The 19,326-nt window shown below is 43.4% G+C and overlaps 2 protein-coding genes across 2 annotated transcripts in view; one reads left to right on the top strand and one right to left on the bottom strand.

The window, feature by feature from the left end:
• Nucleotides 1-567: 567 nt before the first annotated feature.
• Nucleotides 568-3,673, bottom strand: LRRC10 (leucine rich repeat containing 10). The gene has a single exon (XM_053251978.1). The coding sequence runs from the start codon at nt 3,580-3,582 to the stop codon at nt 2,746-2,748; it is 837 nt and encodes a 278-aa protein (XP_053107953.1). The 5' UTR covers nt 3,583-3,673; the 3' UTR covers nt 568-2,745.
• Nucleotides 3,674-13,009: 9,336 nt separating this feature from the next.
• Nucleotides 13,010-19,326, top strand: part of LOC128327521 (cathepsin E-like) — a 30,689-nt gene continuing 24,372 nt past the window's right edge. The window contains exons 1-3 of the mRNA XM_053256384.1: nt 13,010-13,065; nt 14,293-14,470; nt 17,834-17,951. Coding sequence (XP_053112359.1) covers nt 13,010-13,065; nt 14,293-14,470; nt 17,834-17,951 — 352 coding nt within the window. The remainder of the gene's footprint in view (nt 13,066-14,292; nt 14,471-17,833; nt 17,952-19,326) is intronic.

The raw sequence follows: 19,326 nt of genomic DNA on the forward strand, positions 1-19,326 counted from the left end.
GATATGCTCAAGAAAAATTGATCAGTTGAATTTCTGGTTGGCTTATTTTCTTGAACTCCAGAAGATTCAGTAGTTAGTTCATTGCAGGGAAACAATAATCCTTTGGTACCATAAATGTTAATAAGTGGTGTTGAGGTTTTTAAGGCTGTAATCAGCTTTATCAGATTCATGAGGTAGCTAACAAACTCAGGACAACCGGATTACAGCGAGATTAAAAGGGGGGGAAAGTACAAGAGACAGTACTTGACTGGAATTAGGAGTGTCCCTAGGCTGAATCCAAGCACAAGTTCCAACCCATATCCACATCTTCTTGAGCAATATGATTGCTGGACCAAACACCAGTTCCAGTCATGGCTGAATGGCCTGCATACCCTCCCACAGTGTTAGTCTGCTTACCCAAAACTGTTCTTTTGGCCTATTAAACAGGACAACACTGTGCACAGGTAAAGATACACAGTGTTAGTGTGCATCTTTACCTGTGCACAGTGTTGTCCTGTTTAATAGGCCTAAATAAATAAATAAACACAAATCAGACATGGAAAATGACAATATTAAGAAGTCTGTAGGTTAACCCTTCAGTGTGCTAGGATATAGCATTTTTAATCTTCGAGTCACCGATCATAAGCAAAAGAAAGAAAATCAGTGTGAGAGAATGCTCAGTAACAGTCTTCTTACTCGGGATCTCTGAGGTTGGATAGAAACGATGTACTTAAAACATTACTTTTTCAAATAGTTCAAAGTGTTTCACAATATTTTAGCATCTCTGAAAATATAGCGAGAAGGTAACTTTCCTAAACTTTTCAAGAAGAATGTTGGATCCATAATTAAGAACAGCTAGCAATGCTTGATGACGGAGTTAGCTAGTAGGCTCATAGGGGGAGAGGCAGTTGTTTATGAAGATCTACAAATCCCTCTCACCCCACCCCCCGATGTGGTGGTATAACTTTGACTTGACTGTACTAATTCTGACTGTAAGTCAGGTTCACGTGAGAAGAATTCACCAAGAAAAACAGGGCTGTAGATGGAGCAGAGTTATAACTTGTGTATTTTCCAGAGACCAACAGGATTAATTTTTACATATAAAACATAGTTACTCAAACATTCTGTTTTAATGTATGAGGATAGGCAGGCAGCCTGTACTTGGGAAGCACCAGACCTGCACCTTTGCACAGGTACTGCATGGAAACAGCTCCTCACACTGCGACTATCTCAGTGCAGCACTGTGCTTGTGGAGGGGGCATCCTTTATAAGACGTTGATCCCTATACTGGCTCAATAATGGGGTGCAGTGGCATGGGGTATTCCAGGAGCTTTCCCCATAGAGCTCTATAGGGGGAAACACTTGGAGGGACCTGTGATCACTGCACAACACCTCCCGTTGCAAGCTGTCCCAGCCATTACCGAGGCAGTTTGGGGTTTGGTTTCCTGTAAAGGAGCCCGCCTGCACCAGGCATGCACAATACTGTATGGATATGCCCCACTGCAAGTAACTGCTTCTATGTGGTACCTGCATGAAGGTGCAGATTATTCAGCATTGGTGCTGCTGAAGCACAGCTTTGGTAGTGAATTAGACACATGAAGTCCAAAGGTTCAATGAATTCCTCTCAAAAGATGCTATGCCAAAGACTGGGACTTCTTGAAACGTACAAATTTATCCTGGTGTATAAAGTTTACTTCTGTAGGTATCGGTATGAAAATATTTTCAACACATTGTAAAGATACTTATGTGGAAGCATGTGTGTGGAACGTACTTCCAATAAGCCTACTTATGTCAAAACTAACAACTTTAATTCATTTGTTTAAACATAAAAATTACTGAAGATGTATGGGCATTCTTTCCAGCTGCAGTTATATGTACAATAGGTCAAGACATTAAATAGCAACAAGCCTATGTCAACAGCATGTCTATAGATTCTGATTTTATACTAGTTTGGACACGACTTCCCCAAATAACTCTCGAAACTAGTTTTGGTGAGGGTGCTGCAAATTCTGCCAGTCATCTTAGCCCATGTAGCCATGCACAGTGCTACATTTTTTTGGAAAGAGCATTAACTCAGTATGCAGGAGTTCCCTAAGTAGGCTTTAGGATGCTCTGGTAATAACATGACTTGATCCTAATGGCAGGCCATTAAACTCAAACACAAAACATTTTACATTTACTAAGAACAGTATTGAGTGTACCTTACTTGGTTGTATTAGGGTGGCAAGTGCTTTTAAAAATATCCTCAAAACACTTCTAGACCTTTCTTCTGTCACAGGTTTTTGCTTCAGTTGTCATTTTACAGAAAAGACAATAGGGCACTGAGTTCACACACACACCCCCCCACACACACAGAGTTTAAACCAGCTCATTCTTTATCTCTTGGGTTTAAATGGACATCTCCTATCGCCCCCACATTTGATGTATTTAGGAAGTTTATGTGCTTTTGCTCCTCCATCTGGATTCTTTGAAGAGAAGCATTTGCAGATGCTTAAAACATTAGATCTGCTGATTGCTGCCACAATTTAAAGTTTATCTTATCTGGACACTTGCAGCAATTCTTCACATAGTTATGCATGTCGACATACCATAGGAATCAAGTGAATTCACATGTGCACAACTTTGTGCAAGAGTATGGCCTGGAACAATTGTGAGCCCAAATGAAGCATATCAAAGGCATTTTTTGACTGAAGGAGTCCAACCTGACAGAGTCTGTAGCAAACTGCTGGCTCTGTGATCCTGGGAATCTGAGGAAAGTGTTGCTCTTTAATTGGACTGAGACAGCTTGCAGGGGGGAGGAGGAGGGAGGAGGGAGTTGATGTCCTCTATTGCTTTGTCTCTATCCATCCCAGATCGCTTCCTCGGCTCAGGACTCTCTTCAGACCACCTCCCTACTCTATGCACCCCCTTTGCTACCTTGGGCGCATTTCTGCAGGGATTGTGGTCATAGATCACCAGCTTCAGACCACTAAGGTGCATGAGGCTGGGGAAGTAATGGATGGTGTTGCGATCCACGTCGATAACTTCCAGGAGAGGCATGTGGAGCAGCACAGGTGGGAAGTCAACCAACAGGTTGTTTGATAGCCAAATGGTGCGCAGCTCCTGCAGATATCGAAGCTGTCCAGGCAGGGAATGCAGTGCATTGGAGCCGGCATGCAGTGTCTTCAGATGCCTCAGCTCACACACCACATTGGGCAGGTGGTACAGCCAGTTGGATTCGATCCATAATGTCTTGAGGTTCTGCAGCTGGCATAGCTCTGCAGGCAGGTCTCCCAGTTTGTTATTGCCCAGGTAAAGAATACACAACTGCTTCAAGGTGCACACCACCAAAGGCAGCTTTTGAAAGTTGTTGAAATCCAGTGCCAGGATCTGAAGGTTCTGTAGCTGTTCTAGCTCTGGGGGCAGATGATTCAGGTTGTTGTCACTCAAGTACAGCTTGACCAGCTCCCGGAAAGAACAAATGCATGAAGGAAAGCGCCTCAGCTGCCTGCCACTCAGGTCCAACATTTTATCAATTGGCATCTCTTCAAGGTTCCCCACGAGGTATTTCTGGCACGCCTCAGAAGGAATAAAGGCAAGAATGGCTCTGAACGTGTTGCCCATCCTGAGAACTTTGCAAAGTTACCTTGGCTGTTGCTACCAGAGGGATAAACCTTGTAGCTTGGGGAAACTGCCTGGTTTTTGCTCTCTGTGCTTGTTCTACTGGTATTTCCTCCTTCCCACTACAATATATACACCGTCTACATAGCAACAATCAGGAATCTCAAGAGCCCTGAAATGTTTCTGATAAGTGAATGAGTGTCTGCTGATGAAAAGTACGGACATGACTTTAGATCAGCTCTCACACACCAAAGAAGAAAAATGATCGTTGAGAAGTTCTAAAATAATACTGTGGTTGATTAGAAACATGTTCCAAAAGCCGCCCTTCCCTCTTAGCAAGTCCAGCTTTTAAGGCACAATGCTTCATCTTATGGCTGCATTATATAAAGGTGAGTTATACTGTTAGTTCACCCATACATGCATAAATATTTCATCTTCTATGACAAGTGCATATATGTGTATTGTCAGTAATGTGTCCAGTGCTGGGCAGAAAACAGGAGCATGGTTCTTCCCCAAAGAGATTATAGCTGGGCAAGACAGAGATGGGGGAGAGGCCAGGGATAGAGACCAGTGGTGGGATTGGGCTGGGGTGAAGACAGGTGCTAAAAAAAGGAGCAGATGAGATGAAGCTAGAGTGTTAGTTCAGGAAAGGCTTGGCTAAAATGCTAGCCTTGAAAAAGGATGGAGTAGGAGAGGTACGTACCCTAACATGCAGAAAGGCAAAGAGTTCCAAGCATATAAAACAGCATGGTGGAAGGAAGACAGAGGGGTGAAAGAAGGAAACAGGACTGCAGGTTAAAGAGTGTATGTATGTAGAGTGGTGGAAGGAACTTGCAGAAAATTTTGCCCCAAAGTGTGGCATGGGGTCATCTTGGTGTGTGAGTTAGGGATGTGCATGGAACTGGTTTGAAGGTGGAATATATTTTCATACTGCCTAAAACTTACGTCTCTGGGTGGTTTACAACAAAATAAAAACAACACTAAAACATTAGTTAAAAACAAAAACAAGAAATTTAAAACACAATTTAAATTTTTTAAAACATTATTCTAAAGCAACATTTAAAACAATCAAAACAGTATCAGTTAAAAGCCTGTGTGAACAGATACATCTTTAAAGACTTTTTAAACATTGTCAGAGATGGGGAAGCTCTTATTTCACTAGGGAGCACATTCCAAAGCCTTGGGGCAGCAATGGAGAAGGTCCGTCCCTGAGTAGCCACCAGATGAGCCGGTGGCAAATGCAGATGGACCTCTCCTGATGATCTCAATGGACGGTGGGGTTCATAACGAAGACAACGTTCTCTTAAATACCCAGGGCCCAAGCTATTTAGGGCTTTATAGGTTATAACTAACACCTTGTATTTTGCCCGGAAACGTATCAGCAGCCAGTGTAACCCCTTTAGTACAGGAGTAATATGGTCTCTCCTAGATGACCCAGAGTCCAGCCTGCCGCTGCATTCTGAACCAGCTGTAGTTTCTGGACTACGTACAAGGGCAGCCCCACATAGAGTGCATTATAGTAATCCAGTCTGGAGGTTACCAGCAGATGTACCACTGTTTTGAGGTCATCTGTCTCAAGAAACAGACGCAGCTGGTGTATCAGCCGAAGCTGATAGAAGGCACCTCTGGCCAATGCCTCAACCTGGGACACCAGGGAGAGACTTGGATCCAGAAGCACTCCCAGACTGCGTACCTGTTCCTTCTGGGAAAGTGTGACCCCATCCAGAACAGACAGATCAAAATCGTCTCCCGAGTTTCGACCCCGCACAATAAGAACCTTAGTCTTATCTAGATTCAGTCTCAGTTTGTTATCCCTCATCCAGCCCATTACTGACTCCAGACAGGCATTTAGGGAGGTTATGCCCTCTCTCGATGATGCTGACATGGAGAAATAGATTTGGGTGTCATCAGCATACTGATAACACCCTGCACCTAATCTCCTGATGATCTCTCCCAGCGGTTTTATGTAGATGTTAAACAACATCGGAGACAATACGGAGCCTTGAGGGACACCATACAAAAGTTCAGATTTTGAAGAATAACAGTCTCCAAGGGACACCTTCTGGAACCTGCCTGAGAGGCAGTAGCGGAACCACTGCAGAGCAGTGCCTCTCACTCCCAACCCCCTCAGGCGCTCCAGAAGGATACTATGGTCGATAGTATCGAAAGCCTCCGAGAGGTCCAAAAGGACCAACAGAGTCACACTTCCTCTGTCCATTCCCAGTTGGAGATCATCCATCAGGCCGACCAAGGCAGTCTCCACCCCATAGCCCGCCTGGAAGCCAGTTTGAAATGGGTCTAGATAATCAGTTTCCTCCAAGACTGTCTGGAGCTGGGAGGCCACCACCCTCTCAATTACCTCGCCCAACCACGGAAGGTTGGAGACAGGCCTGTAGTTACTCAGCTTTGAGGGATTCAAGGTAGGCTTCTTCAGAAACAGTCTAATAATTGCCTCCTTAAGACAAGGAGGCATCCTACCTTCCCTCAGAGATGCATTTATAGTCTCTAACAGGCCTTTTACAACAACCCCCCTGCCAGATAGTATAAGCCATGTCGGGCAAGGGTCAACAGGTGGTAGGCCGCACCGTTCCAATCAGCTTGTCCACATCCTCAGGAGTCACAGACTGGAACTGATCCAACCTAATGACACAAGAGGAGTTGCTGGACACCTCCACATCAGACACTGAAGTAATTGTGGAGACGGAGTCTAAGTCGACCCAAATACGAGATATTTTCCCCACAAAGAATTCATTAAACACATCACAGCAGGTAATCGATGGTTCCTGATTCCGATTCAAGAGAGGAGGGGCACATACTAGCCCTCTCACAGCCCTGGACAACTCTGCCGGACGTGAACTTGTGGATTCAATATGGGCAGAAAAGAATCGTTTCTTTGCCACACGTATTGCCTGAGCATAGGTCTTCAAATGAGCTCTATGTTGCAATCTGTCGAATTCAAGCCGATTCTTTCTCCACTTGTGCTCCAGTTGTCTATCTCACTGCCTCAGCCCCCATAGTTCTTCCGTATACCAAGGGGCCAGTTTTGAAGCGGGTCAGAGAGGATGCTTAGGAGCAATCATATCTACTGCCCCAGTGAGTTTGCTGTTCTAATTCTCCACCAGGGCATTAACAGGATCACCAGCAGAGCCAACACTAAATCCCTCCAAGGCTTCTTGAAATCCTATGGGATCCAATAACCTTCTCGGATGGACCATCCTAATAGGTCCCTCACCCCTGCGAAGGTGGGAAGTGATTGTGAGTCCAACCTTAACCAGATGGTGGTCCGTCCATGACAATGGGGAAATCACAGGATCCCCCACCCATGGAACACCATCCTGATCAGAGTGAAAGACCAAATCAAGCGTGTGACCGGCAATGTGTTTCAGCCCCGAAACCACTTGGAATAGGCCCATAGTCATCATGGCCACTATGAACTCCTGAGCCGCCTCGGACAAATTGGTCCCAAAGTGAACATTGAAGTCCCCCAGCACCACGAGCCAGGGGGACTTCAACACCAAGTCCAAGACCAAGTCCGTCAGGTCAGTTAGGGACTCCGTTGAGCAGCAGGGTGATCGGTACACCAACAGAAGTCCAAGTCTATCCCTGGTCCCCAGACTTAAGTACACACATTTGATATGATCCAACACTCTAACAGGTAAGGGAAAGGTTATTCTTATAGACCACAACCACTCCACCTCCCCACCCACAGTCCCTCACCCAGGGACCGTGGGTGGGGAAAAAAGGAGCTGAAAAAAAGATTTTGTTGTACTAAGCAAATCGTGCTGGCAGTGTACCTCCCTGCTGCCCCGTTGCCTCCGTTGGCCAGATATGGCCGGAATTCCCCCTTTAGTAAGAGAATCAGGCTACACGGGAGCACCTGGATCCATGAGGATCCCAACACTTTATATGACCAGCCTAGCCCAGGCTGGGCTGCCCCTTGGGTTAGGCTGGTCATGGGAACAGCCTCAGTATCACTGTGGGACACACAGAACAATTCAGGAAATCTAGCAGCCATGCTTGCTTAGACGGGACTAAAAGCTTCTAAAGTGAGGGGAAGAGTGCCTCACAGGAGCAGATGACTCCATGTATAGTATTCCAATTTTGTTTCCACCCCGTCCCCTTTATCCTCACAACAATATTTTAAGGTAGGCTAGGCTGAGAAATAGTCAATAACCAAGACCACCCAGTGATCTGACTGAGTGAGGGCTTCAACCTGGTTCTCCTAGTCCTCATCCAACAACTTAATTGTTACACCACATTGACTTATGAAGCAGTTAGAATCTTTTTTATTTTCATTTGCAGGAGGATATACAAATAAAGCCTTTTGGTTTGTATAGAGACTAGAAGCTTTGTTTAGCTTTCTTACCGAGTAACAGCTTGGGTTTAGGCGGATCCTTCTGAGTCACTCTTATAACCCGCCCCCCCATAACTCTTAGCACTTCAAGAATATCAGAGAGAGGGGGGGAAGTGGGGGAGTGGATTCATTGGGGAAAAAGCAATTGTTTTCCCCATATGATTTGACCATATGATTACTTTATCATCAATACAACTTGTTGCTCATTTGACTATGCCACAGCTATAGGATTACAGACTTAGTCATGACTAACTTTCAATTAGTTCAATGGGTCTACTCTAAGCAGGATTAACATTGGATACATCCTGTTGTGTTTTGATTTCTATTGATAAACCTTTGCCCCCCCACCCCAAGAAAAAAGCCTGCAGATGCCAATGGAGGGTGGTGAGAATGGAGAAACATAGCAAACATAGCAAAAATAAACCAGGTATTATGTTTTGAAATTATTGATCTGATTGAGTATTAAAAACAGCTGGAAATACTCCAGTTTTTGCAGAACAAATATGATTGATTGATTGATTGTTCAAAAACAGCACAGTCAGTGCCCCACCCAAGCTGTTCCCTTCTTCCTTCCCCCAAGCCCTTGGGCCAGCCTGCCCTATATAGGAACAGATTCCCAGCAGCAGCAGCCCAGAGGAGATCCAACACACCTGGAGGAAAGGTGGGACAGAGGCAAAAACAGCACAGTCAGTGCCTCACCCAAGTTGTTCCCTTCTTCCTTCTCTCCCCCTAAGCACATTAGTATGTTGGATGGGTATCCCACTGTCCGATGGCTATTTTTTAAAGATATAATACAAATGTAACATCAAGTGGTTGCATAGAACAGTTATTTCTCTTCGCTGGGATGATTCACAGCCCCAGAAGGCACTAGCTGAATGATTTAACCTTTGGGAAAAGGCAAAAGGCCCCTGCCGCTCTCCTCTTACTGTTGCTTCCATTGCTACTTGGCTATCTTTTTTCTGTCAAGATGTCAGGGCAACAGAGCAAATGGAGACAATACAGTAGGATCCATTCAGACGCAGCTTTTCCAGAGTGGCAAAGCTGTTTTGCAAGGGGCTCAAGGGGCTGGAGAGAGGAGGAGGACATTCTGGAATGTGTGTGAATCTCCTTTTTGGAAGTGAGGCCTGGGATTCAAAAAGACATTGGCAGACAGGAAAGCTCCCAGTTCAAACCAAAACAACAGTAATTAATAGATAACAAGCATGATCCAGACTAAGTTAGTCATGATTAAGTCCAATTAAATTAATGGGATTTAAGTTACTTATGTTTCGTTTATTTCAATGGTGCTTAGTCTTGACCACTTGGAGACTGTTCTCACGAGTGGTCAAGACCGGGCTAGAGCAGCTAAGCCAGGGCTTGGCTGCCAGTGGGACTCTGCAGGAGCTCACAGGCCCCCGACAGCATCTCGGCAGGAAATTCATCTAGGGAGCCCGCCTCTTAAGCCAAGATAAGGGAGTGAGTGCTCGTATTACCTTGTTTTCAGAAGGTACATGTATATGGCACAGCAAGTGTGACATTGGAAAGGACATTTGTTTCATGGGGGAATACCTTTTCTAAGACAACACCAGTCATCTGTGGTCTTTGTAAGTGCTTATATTAAAAATAATATATATTTTTTTAAAATGTGTTTCCTGGTCATTTGGGATACCTTTAGTTGTGCAGCCCTGAACAGGATGATTTTTTTAGAGCTAGATTGCCTCCCTGAATTTGAACACATCCTACTGCCTAGTATATTTTGTGGTGCTATATGGCTGTTGATGATACAAAACCAACAACATGAATATTATAAGCAGAAAAGAAAGCTGAATTATTTTGGTTAGGCCTCAGCATTTAAAATATTTTAAAATAGATCTGTTGTATTCTATGGCAAAGTTAGACAATTTATCTTATTTTTATTTAATTTATTTAATTTATTTGAAATATAATTTTTGTAGGGTGCAGAATTCATTTATGAATTCCTTTATTCCTTTATGAATTGTTAAGTATTTTGAACTTAAAATATATTTTTGGGTGAAAAACTCTGGCTTATAGTTTAACCATTAATCCAGTTTATCAAAGGTCACAATGACTTTAGATTGCTGCATGTTGTGCTTCTGTTGGCAAAGACAAAGTCTCCTTAAAATGAGCTAATGAGATCAGGATATTGAAAAAAATGTACCAGAATATAGTACATTATAGACGAGCTTAAAACATATAAAGAAAAAAGATCAGTTATGCCTCTCAAAGATCTTGAGATAAACAATAGTTGTCCCTTCATATGAAGAGAGCTGGTTACCTATTTGTATGACCCTGTACATGTGTCTAGATGTGGGTTGTGTGGGTTGTGTGGATCCTCAGTCTAGTTCATGTCCTGAAAGTGTCATGTGATGCCTCCATAATTCATTTTGCTTGTTCAGCAGTGTACAATAAGGTGAGCTAAAAAATCTACAGCCCTGCTTGTTTGTAAAAGGTGAGCTAAGTGAGTATGGATGAGCCCCTGGTGGCGCAGTGGTAAAACTGCCGCCCTGTAACCAGAAGGTTACAAGTTCGATCCTGACCAGGGGCTCAAGGTTGACTTAGCCTTCCATCCTTCCGAGGTCGGTAAAATGAGTACCCAGAATGTTGGGGGCAATATGCTAAATCATTGTAAACCGCTTAGAGAGCTTCGGCTATAGAGCGGTATATAAATGTAAGTGCTATGGAGCCATCAAGTGCACAATTTGACATTGGCAAGCCAGTTCAACTAAGGATTTACTCAACCAGGGCTAGCATTGTTGGGCAGCTGCTATGGATCCAGGGTCTTCAGAACAGCCACTGCTGATCCCTAAGAACACCTCTGTGACCATAGTCTTTGCGAAGCGGAAGGAAAGCAAAAAGTAGGCTGTCACCTTGCTAGCTAGCTCCCCTCCCTCAGGGGCCAAAGGAATTCCCCCCACCGTTCAATTGTACCTAGGCCCCATGTCACCCTTCATCTTTCTGTAGGGTTCTGACTGGTTACATTTACAGATGCTTAGTCAGACGGACTTGGGGACATTTTAAGATTGAGGTTACATTATGGCTACATACACATGCTTGCAAATGCAGCCAAATGCCTGGTATGGCACTTACTATCAAACTGTGGGTGGGATGATTTGCTCCACCCTTCTCATGCATCCCCACCTTGTCCTCCCCCCCACCATCTACCTGTATTGTATTGATTGCATATCTGTCCTTGTGTAGGCTGAATCTGTAAAAGAAAGTGCAAGAACTTTCTAATATTTTTTTAAAAAATGAATGTTACATTAACTTATTTCCTATTTGAAATAATCTATACATTGCAAGCGATGGAGTCAGCTTCTGCTCTAGTATTATATGAAGTTCTTAAAGGGAAGCAAAGCAGCATTAACATATGCTAGCGAGGGACAGAGTAAATGTTTTCCTTCTGCTCACATATACCGCTTTATTCCTGCTGGAAAACAAGGATCACCTCAATATCTCAAAATACATCTGAACAAAAGGCAATGAAATGCAAATAAAAACAACCACAAGGATGTTGAAGGGCAATTAGAGGTATTGTATACTCAACAACATGATATTGGAATATGAGTAATATTGAAGGATTGACAGCAGACAAATATTACCATAGAAATCAAATAAAATCAAATTATCTTTATTATGGTCTCAGACCACCATAGCATTACCATACTAATGTCACTAATTTCAGCCTTTTGAAGCACCTTTAAGGTGCTTGCTGTTGGACTTCCTCTATTGGTGTTCAGTTGCTTAAAGAGCTGCTGGCTCAAAGTATCCAGTGTCCATACATTGCCCTTTCTCTTCGTATGTTTTATTTTGGTTTGTCGCTTGTAGTTGCAGTTACGTCTGCAACAACCATCTTTTCAGGATATGTTTCCCAGGACATTCTGGCACAAGGCTGCTGGGCTAACTATTTGCACTAAGTCTGGAGTTTGTGTTCCAGATGAGTGTTTCACTAATGCGAGCATGCTTGCACGTGTAACAGGTGCCAAACCTGTGGCACACTTCATGTGCTTTAAGGGGAAATTTTGCACAAGAGTGCAATTTTGAAAACCCCTCTGCCTTTGCACAGCAACACAATCTTTGTTGCCCTAGCACAACTTTGCTTTTTGTGCAAGAGCACCATTGGTCAGGATATCAGCCAGTCCATGGGGTCTGCACCTGATTATATTTCTGATTATTAGGATTCTAATTTCCATCACCTTATTGTGTTCCTCCTGTTGTCTGGACAACTGTTACAGGTTACACTGAGACACAGATTACGCTGTCACAGGTTACACTGAGAGACAATGTGTCATAACTGAATTCATCAAAATGATATGCAATAGTTTACATGATTTTTTTGCGGGGGGAGGTGTGTAGAAACAAGCAGCATAAGAAATCCACAAGAATGTTTCTCCAAGAAGAATGGTTTCTGAAAGTACAGCTTAGCAAGCTGGTTGCTGGTTTAATAATTGGAACTTGGAGTGATGAGAACAAATTATACATGTCTGTTTGCATTTCCTGTTTGCTGGAAGAAACAGCTGTCTGAAAGAGAAGAGTCAACAAAAGGGGACAATGCAACTGCAAGCAAGGCTTCATTGTCTCTCCTGCCACAAACCTGGTGACCAAGAATCCAAAGATGGTTGGTCTTTACTGCCTATGAATTGTTGCTTCCCAACATTCTTACTTCTTGCAACAACAGAAATGATAACTTGGATGCCTGAAACTTGGTTTCAGTGTAGTTTTCATTGAGAAGATGACAAGTCATTCCAAAAGAATGAGGTGAAGTAAATCATACATTGGGATGTTGTCTGTTTTGTTCTCCATTTCTTCTGCACTTGGAAAGATAAAATTGACCTGTTTATGATGTATATTTGCATATACGTTCAGATGTATCGCTGCAGTCCTCCACTTTTATGATATGTTCAAATGGATTGTAATATTTACAGAAATCAATAGTTACACACTATAAATGTCCTGCCAAGCTATTGACCTCCAGTCACTGACTTGACCTGGCGAACAGCTGATTATGACCCAGTGACATATAAAAAAGAGATTACTAGAGAAAAGCAGCCTCATTTTTGTTTTAAATCAGCTGAAGCCATGAGGGTTCTTTTAGCAGCTGCAGTTTATATTCCATTCATCACAGCTCTCGAAAGGTAAGGAAATATTTCAAGGATTTGATACTATTCTTAGTAGTGCCTGCTTTTTTGTGTGAAGGAATCTCGTCTGTTACTTCAGAAGTTGTTTATTTAAAAGAAGCTTGCATAATGATGAAAAATATTTGTCCAAGACCGTGGGCAAAATCCACTAAGAACATTTCCCATACAAGGCCAGCTGAAATGAATAGGACCATGTCCAGACGTTTGGACAAATCCAGTTCATTTTGGACTTGTGCAGGTAACATTTGGGGATGAAACTGTGGCTCACTGACAGAGCATCTGTTTTGCATTCAGAAGGTCCCAGGTTTAATATCTGGTATCTCCAAGTAAGATTGGGAAAGACCCCTGCCTGAAATATTGGGCTGCAGCCAATCAGTGTAGACAATACTGATGGATTAACTGTCTGACTCGCTGTAAGGCAGTTTCCTATGTTTTTGGTGGATTTTGAGAGCTACTGTGGTGTAGTGGTAGGAGTGTTGGACTAGGACTAAGGAGACCTCCAGTTCTAACCTCTACTCAGCCATGAAACTCACTGAGTTAATCTGGGTCAGTCATTTACAGTATCTCTTAGCCTAACCTACATCACAGGGTTGTTGTAAGGATTTTATTTATAGTTCAGTTTTTATACTGCCTTTCATAAGGCATCCCAAGGCAGTTTACAAAAGTTAGAATACAATAACACTCCATAAAAATCACATTAAAAACCTTAAAATAATAAACTAATAATATTAGTTATTAAAATTATAAACTATAAACTTAATAAACTAGTAAAAACTCACCAACCATTAAAAAAAGGCAAACGGATGCAGGAAAGCTGAGAGACCAGACAGCCCCTAAGGGGTAAAAAACGTCAACAAATAAAAAGGTCTTTAGTTGTTTTTTAAAAAGCAGCCACAAATATCGAAGAGTGGACATTTAAGGCCCTGTCCTGTTTGCACAACAATTTAGCCTCTCTCAGCATCAATACACTGCACAAAGGCCCCTCTGACCGCCTTTTTGGGTGAGCAGAAACCATTGGGAGCAGGCGGTCCTTCAGGTATCCAAGGCCTAAACTGGAAAAATATAACCAAGTACACTGCTCTGTGCTCCTTGGAGGAAGAGTGGTATATAAATGTAAAAATAAATACGTTTTGGCAGTAGTCTGCTTTCATAGCTGTAAAACATACTGAAATCTAGTAAACTGTTGTATGCCACACCAAAACCTTATTTGTTTTGTTCCCCCAGGATTCCTCTAATTCGATTTAAATCTATCAGAGCACAGCTTAAAGAAAGAGGAGAATTGGAACAGTTTTGGAAAGATCATCAACTGGACATTTTTTCACGGAGGCACCTGTATTGCTTCCCTTCAGATATTCGTTTATCTGCAGGATCTACAACTGAATCGCTATATGACTACATGAATGTGAGTATTTTCTTGCGTAATGGGATGAAAAAGAAGCAGATTTGTTCAAAGTACATTTTCTCTCTCCAAGACCTAAGGGCTGAACTGGCCCTCATTTAATCAACTTGTTATAGAACAGCCAGAAGTACTGATGCCAGAGATTCCTGGCAAGCATGGGCTCCCAATATGAGCCAGAAGTTGCATGCATTTCAGGTTGGTCTTCTTAACCCGCCAGTGTTGAGTTGTGAGTGTTGGGTTCCCTTCCATCACCTGCCCATTTCAAATGGGAAGCAAGATGTTGGTTGGTGGAGGAACCCAACATTGGTGGGTTAAGACAACATGAAACGTCTCTAAGCTCTGACCTGTGCTGTGAGTGCACACTTGCCAGGAACCTCTGGTTCCCTCCACCCTAGTTTCCACAGGTTATGCGAAACCACCCAATGTTTCTTAAAATATAATAGAGGTTTCATATGCAAATTCCTAGCCCTAAGCAACAATGGTTTAATTTTAGTAAACAGCAAAGATGAGGATGGTTGGGGCCACGGGCATAGCAGGTCCCCTGGGGGCCAGGGGACAAAATTTTAATAGGGGGCCTCCCCATCACGTGCAAAGCACAAGCACCCCCAGCCCCCTAAGCACACCCCATGTGTCTGACATTCGACACAAGGGGGTGGGACAACAAAATCTCCCTGTTGCCGTCCCTGCCCTGCCGCCACTATTTGTGTTGGCTTGGGTGGGGGTGGGCCTGGCAGCAGCGGGTGCTATGGCCGGCTGGCTGGCCCATGGGCCTGTGACTCCACATCAAACTGCACAGGCATGCAGTTCAGATGGAGAGGCTGGCGGAGAGGCCAGCCGGCTGGCCACAGTGCCCATCGCCACCCAGCTACAGCATCCGCCGCCACCCAGCTCACACCCCCGGCCAACACACTGTTTGGCTGAAGAGGCTGGCAGAGAAGCCAGGTGGCCACAGCCGCCGCCGCTGCTACTTGGCCAGGGGTGGGGGCAGGGGCAGGAATGTCCTGCTTGGGGACCCCCTGAGGGCCCCCTGATCCTCTGGGCCCAGGGACATTTCTCCCCGTTTGTCCAATGGGTGCTATGCCCATGGTTGGGGCTTCCTAACAAAAACCATGACTATTGTTGAGCAGAGCTAACCATTTGAGGAACTGCCAATCAGGTTTTTGGTCCAGGAAACTACGGGTGATTCTTGGTTTAGATCTGTCCATACAGGAGGAGATGGCTGGACTTCAAAAACAGGCCTTTTGGAAGAGGTTGTGTCTGAAAGATGGTAGAGTGTGATGAAGCTGGAATTCCACTGGTCAACATGCATGGGAAAAGAAACTCCTAAAACGGGTGGAAGAAGATCACAAAGAGATGGAAAAACAGTTTCCTTTAGGCTAAGAGGCAGCAGGAATGTTTTCCAAAAAGCTATTCAGTAGCAAACCCACAAATATGACCTGTGTTTTGTTTTTTTGTTTCAACCCAATCTGTTTAAAACCTGTACACCAATGGCAGCTTCTTTCTTGGAGCAAATAGCAGCTGCAGCCTCCCTCCCCACTCCAGATGGAGACAGAGGCAGGGGAAAACAATTAAATTCCCTCCTTACTGCAGTCGCCATGGCTGCTAATAAAGGTTCCCCATGGCTACTGACAGAAGCCACATACAGGGCCCAAACCATTGTCTTTAAAGTCAATCTAATTTGTCCCTAAACTACTTGGTGTTTAATTTGTGTCTAATTTGTCCCTAAATTCCTACAGCCGCCCTCTCAGACCATGGGATCTTTTACTTTAGACTTTGTGGAGACTATGGCATATGCAAAATATAACATATAATCAAAAACAGAGGCACTCTTACCCCTGGACTTTGGGGCTGAAGTCCAGGGCTTCCACCCTCCCATGGGGGGCGGGGGAGGCTCCCAATCCTTTTTAGTCTGTCCAGGGTGGTGTGGCCACATTAAAATGTGTTAAAAATACTGAGTTCGTGGATGGGGTGGGGGACCTCCAAAGGCTTTTAGGTCCAGGCTCCAAAACTACCTAGGTGCACTCGAATCAAAGCAATGGACATATGAATCAGACATGAATAACAGAATACTGGAACTGTTTTTGGTGTACAGTATCATTTCATAATTTGCAGCTGTGTCAGAAATGGCATTTTCTATAAATAGAATGCCAGACGCTGCTGCAGTGTTCCATAGGCTGATATGGAAATGGAAGCCTGATAAACTCCTGAAGTCAGAGTTCACTGGTGCACTCACTCATTAACTCTTGGCACCCAGCATGCTTTGTCTGGGTTTTGAATCCATTTGAACATTTCACACAGTACATGAAGTGCACAAAGCAGAGACTTCATTCAGTTGACAATAAAGCTCCATAAAAACCTCATTAAAAACCTTAAAATCAGTTTAAAAATCAGTTAAATAAACCATCACACACACACACACACACACACTGCCTAGCTAGGGGAGAGGGGGCCTGTGTTCACCCCTCTCTCCGGCGGTCCTCGGAGTGAGGGAGATAATGAAGGAAAGGGGGGAGCTGGGGGGCCCCTCATGAGCTTGGGGGCCTGGGTTCTTTGAACCAGTTATAGCTACACTCCTGAACACCCCTCATAAAAAAGATAAACAGAAGCAGGAGACAAGACCTGGCAGTTCCTAAGGGATAAAAGCCTCAACAAATAAAAAGTCTTTAGTTGTTTTTTAAAAGCAGTCACTGATGTCAAAGAGTGACATTCACTATAGGAAAGCATTCCAGAGCCTGGGGGCAACAACAGAGGAGGCCCTGTCCTCCCTGTCCTGTGTGCAGGATAATTCTGAATCAGAATGATGCAGAATTACTAATGATTGTTTAACAAAACGTATTTGCATATGAATGCAGATGGATCCCAATCAGTGTATGATGCTGAATTCCACTGTAGTCAGCCTTTTTGAGTATTGTAAGGGTATTATGTTGATTCTGAAGTTTCCTGTGCTCTGAGTTTGATGCCATGCTGCAAAGCAATGATACAGAAAGGTACCATTCTGCCTAGAAGTCTGTGAATTTCTCCCCTTTGTGAACTGTTGTCACTTAAGCTGATTTGATTCTCCTGCTTTGCTGCACAGCCTGCCCAGGCTGGAATACCATTGCAAGCTGACACCGTAGAGGCTAGATCTCAAGGCCTGACTGGGTTTGTAGGTAGCCATACCAGAATCTGGAAGGTGTTTCTGACCTTACAGTTCCTGAAGTTTGAACTGAAGAGCAGCAGACAGAAAGTACTAGGCCTAAAAAATGTCAGATCTGAGCTAATTGTCATGTCAGAAATATCTTTCATTGTATCAGTTATGAACATTTACTTCAGTTATAAGTGAGAAGGGAATATGAATACTAAACTGATGAATTATTCCCCCCCTAGGCCCAGTACTATGGAGAAGTGAGTGTTGGTACTCCACCCCAGACATTCACCGTGGTGTTTGACACTGGCTCTTCCAATTTTTGGATCCCATCAGCATATTGCATCAGCGATGCTTGCAGTAAGAAATATTACATCACTGAAGTTTTTAAGCAGCAGTAGCCTCAACAATTTCAAATTTATAAGCTACATAATGATGAATTATTTTCCAGGGACTGAAATAATTAATAACAACAATTATTAAATTATTTAGAATTGTTTTTGAGGCTTTTTTTTAGGACTGAAAAGAAGGCATGGATAGGAGGGAGGGAAGAGTTTTCTAGACAGAATATTAGCTAGCAAAGGGAATAAAGATGTTAGGGGTTTGAGCTTCTTCAGGTTTTTGATGATAACATTCTGCTGCTGCTGCTACTGTGTCTTTGATTTGTATAACAATGCTTGTTGTTTTACTTTTTGTCATTTCATTATCATTCTTACCTGCCTTGGGAAGTCTATTCTGATAAAACACTGGAATTCACTTTTTAGAAAAACAAAACCATGGCTGGCATGCAGACTAAGGAAGCACCAGTGCCTTCAGTTAGAGAGCACCACTGTGTAAATGGAAAGGCTGGCTGCTTGGAGTTTCGCCCATCTTTCAGTGTGAAAGGAGAAACTCATAAGTCAAGAGCTCTAGGAGTTTGATGAGAAGCAAGGGGCTAATGGCAACATTTTTATTGCATTTATAAATTTAACATATTTTTATACCGCCCAAAACCTGTTGCTGGGTGGTTTACAACAAAAAATGACAACAGAAAAGTTAAAACATTAGTTAAAACAAATAAATGACAACAGAGAAATCAAAACATTGGTTACAATAAATGACAGCAAAAAGTTAAAACATTACAACAATATAAAAACTTAAAACAATATTTTAAAACAATGTTAAAACTATTAAAATGGCATTTAATTAAAAGCCTGGGTGAACAGATGTGTCTTTAAATAATAAGGGACTCCTGTGATTTCTCCATTGTCATGGACAGACCACATCTGGTTAAGGTTGGACTTACAACCATTTCCCACCTCTGCAGCAGTGAGGGACCTATTAGAATGATCCTCCCGAAGAGGTTATTGGATCCAGTAAGATTCCAAGAAGACTTGGAGGGATTCAATGTTGGCTTTGCCGGTGATCCTGTTGATGCCCTGGTTGAGAATTGGAACAACTTGCTCACCAGGGCAGTAGACACAATTGCTCCCAAGCGTCCCCTCCAACCTGCTTCAAAATTGGTCCTTTGGTATATGGAAGATTTATGGGGGCTGAAGCAGCAAGGTAGGCGACCGGAGCACAAGTAGAGAAAGACTTGACTCGAATCCGAAAGATTGCAACATAGAGATTGCAACATTTAAAGATCTATGCTCAGGCAATAAGTGCAGCAAACAGGTGGTTCTTTTCTGCCTGTATTGCTTCTGTGAGTTCATATCCCGCAGAATTGTTCAGGGTTGTGAGGGGACTAGTATCT

Source organism: Hemicordylus capensis, chromosome 5, assembly GCF_027244095.1.
Source record: "Hemicordylus capensis ecotype Gifberg chromosome 5, rHemCap1.1.pri, whole genome shotgun sequence".
Classification (NCBI taxonomy): domain Eukaryota; kingdom Metazoa; phylum Chordata; class Lepidosauria; order Squamata; family Cordylidae; genus Hemicordylus; species Hemicordylus capensis.

Coding starts and splice junctions, on each gene's coding strand:
- LRRC10 (XM_053251978.1), bottom strand. CDS start 3,582: ATGGGCAACACGTTCAGAGCCATTCTTGCCTTTATTCCTTCTGAGGCG.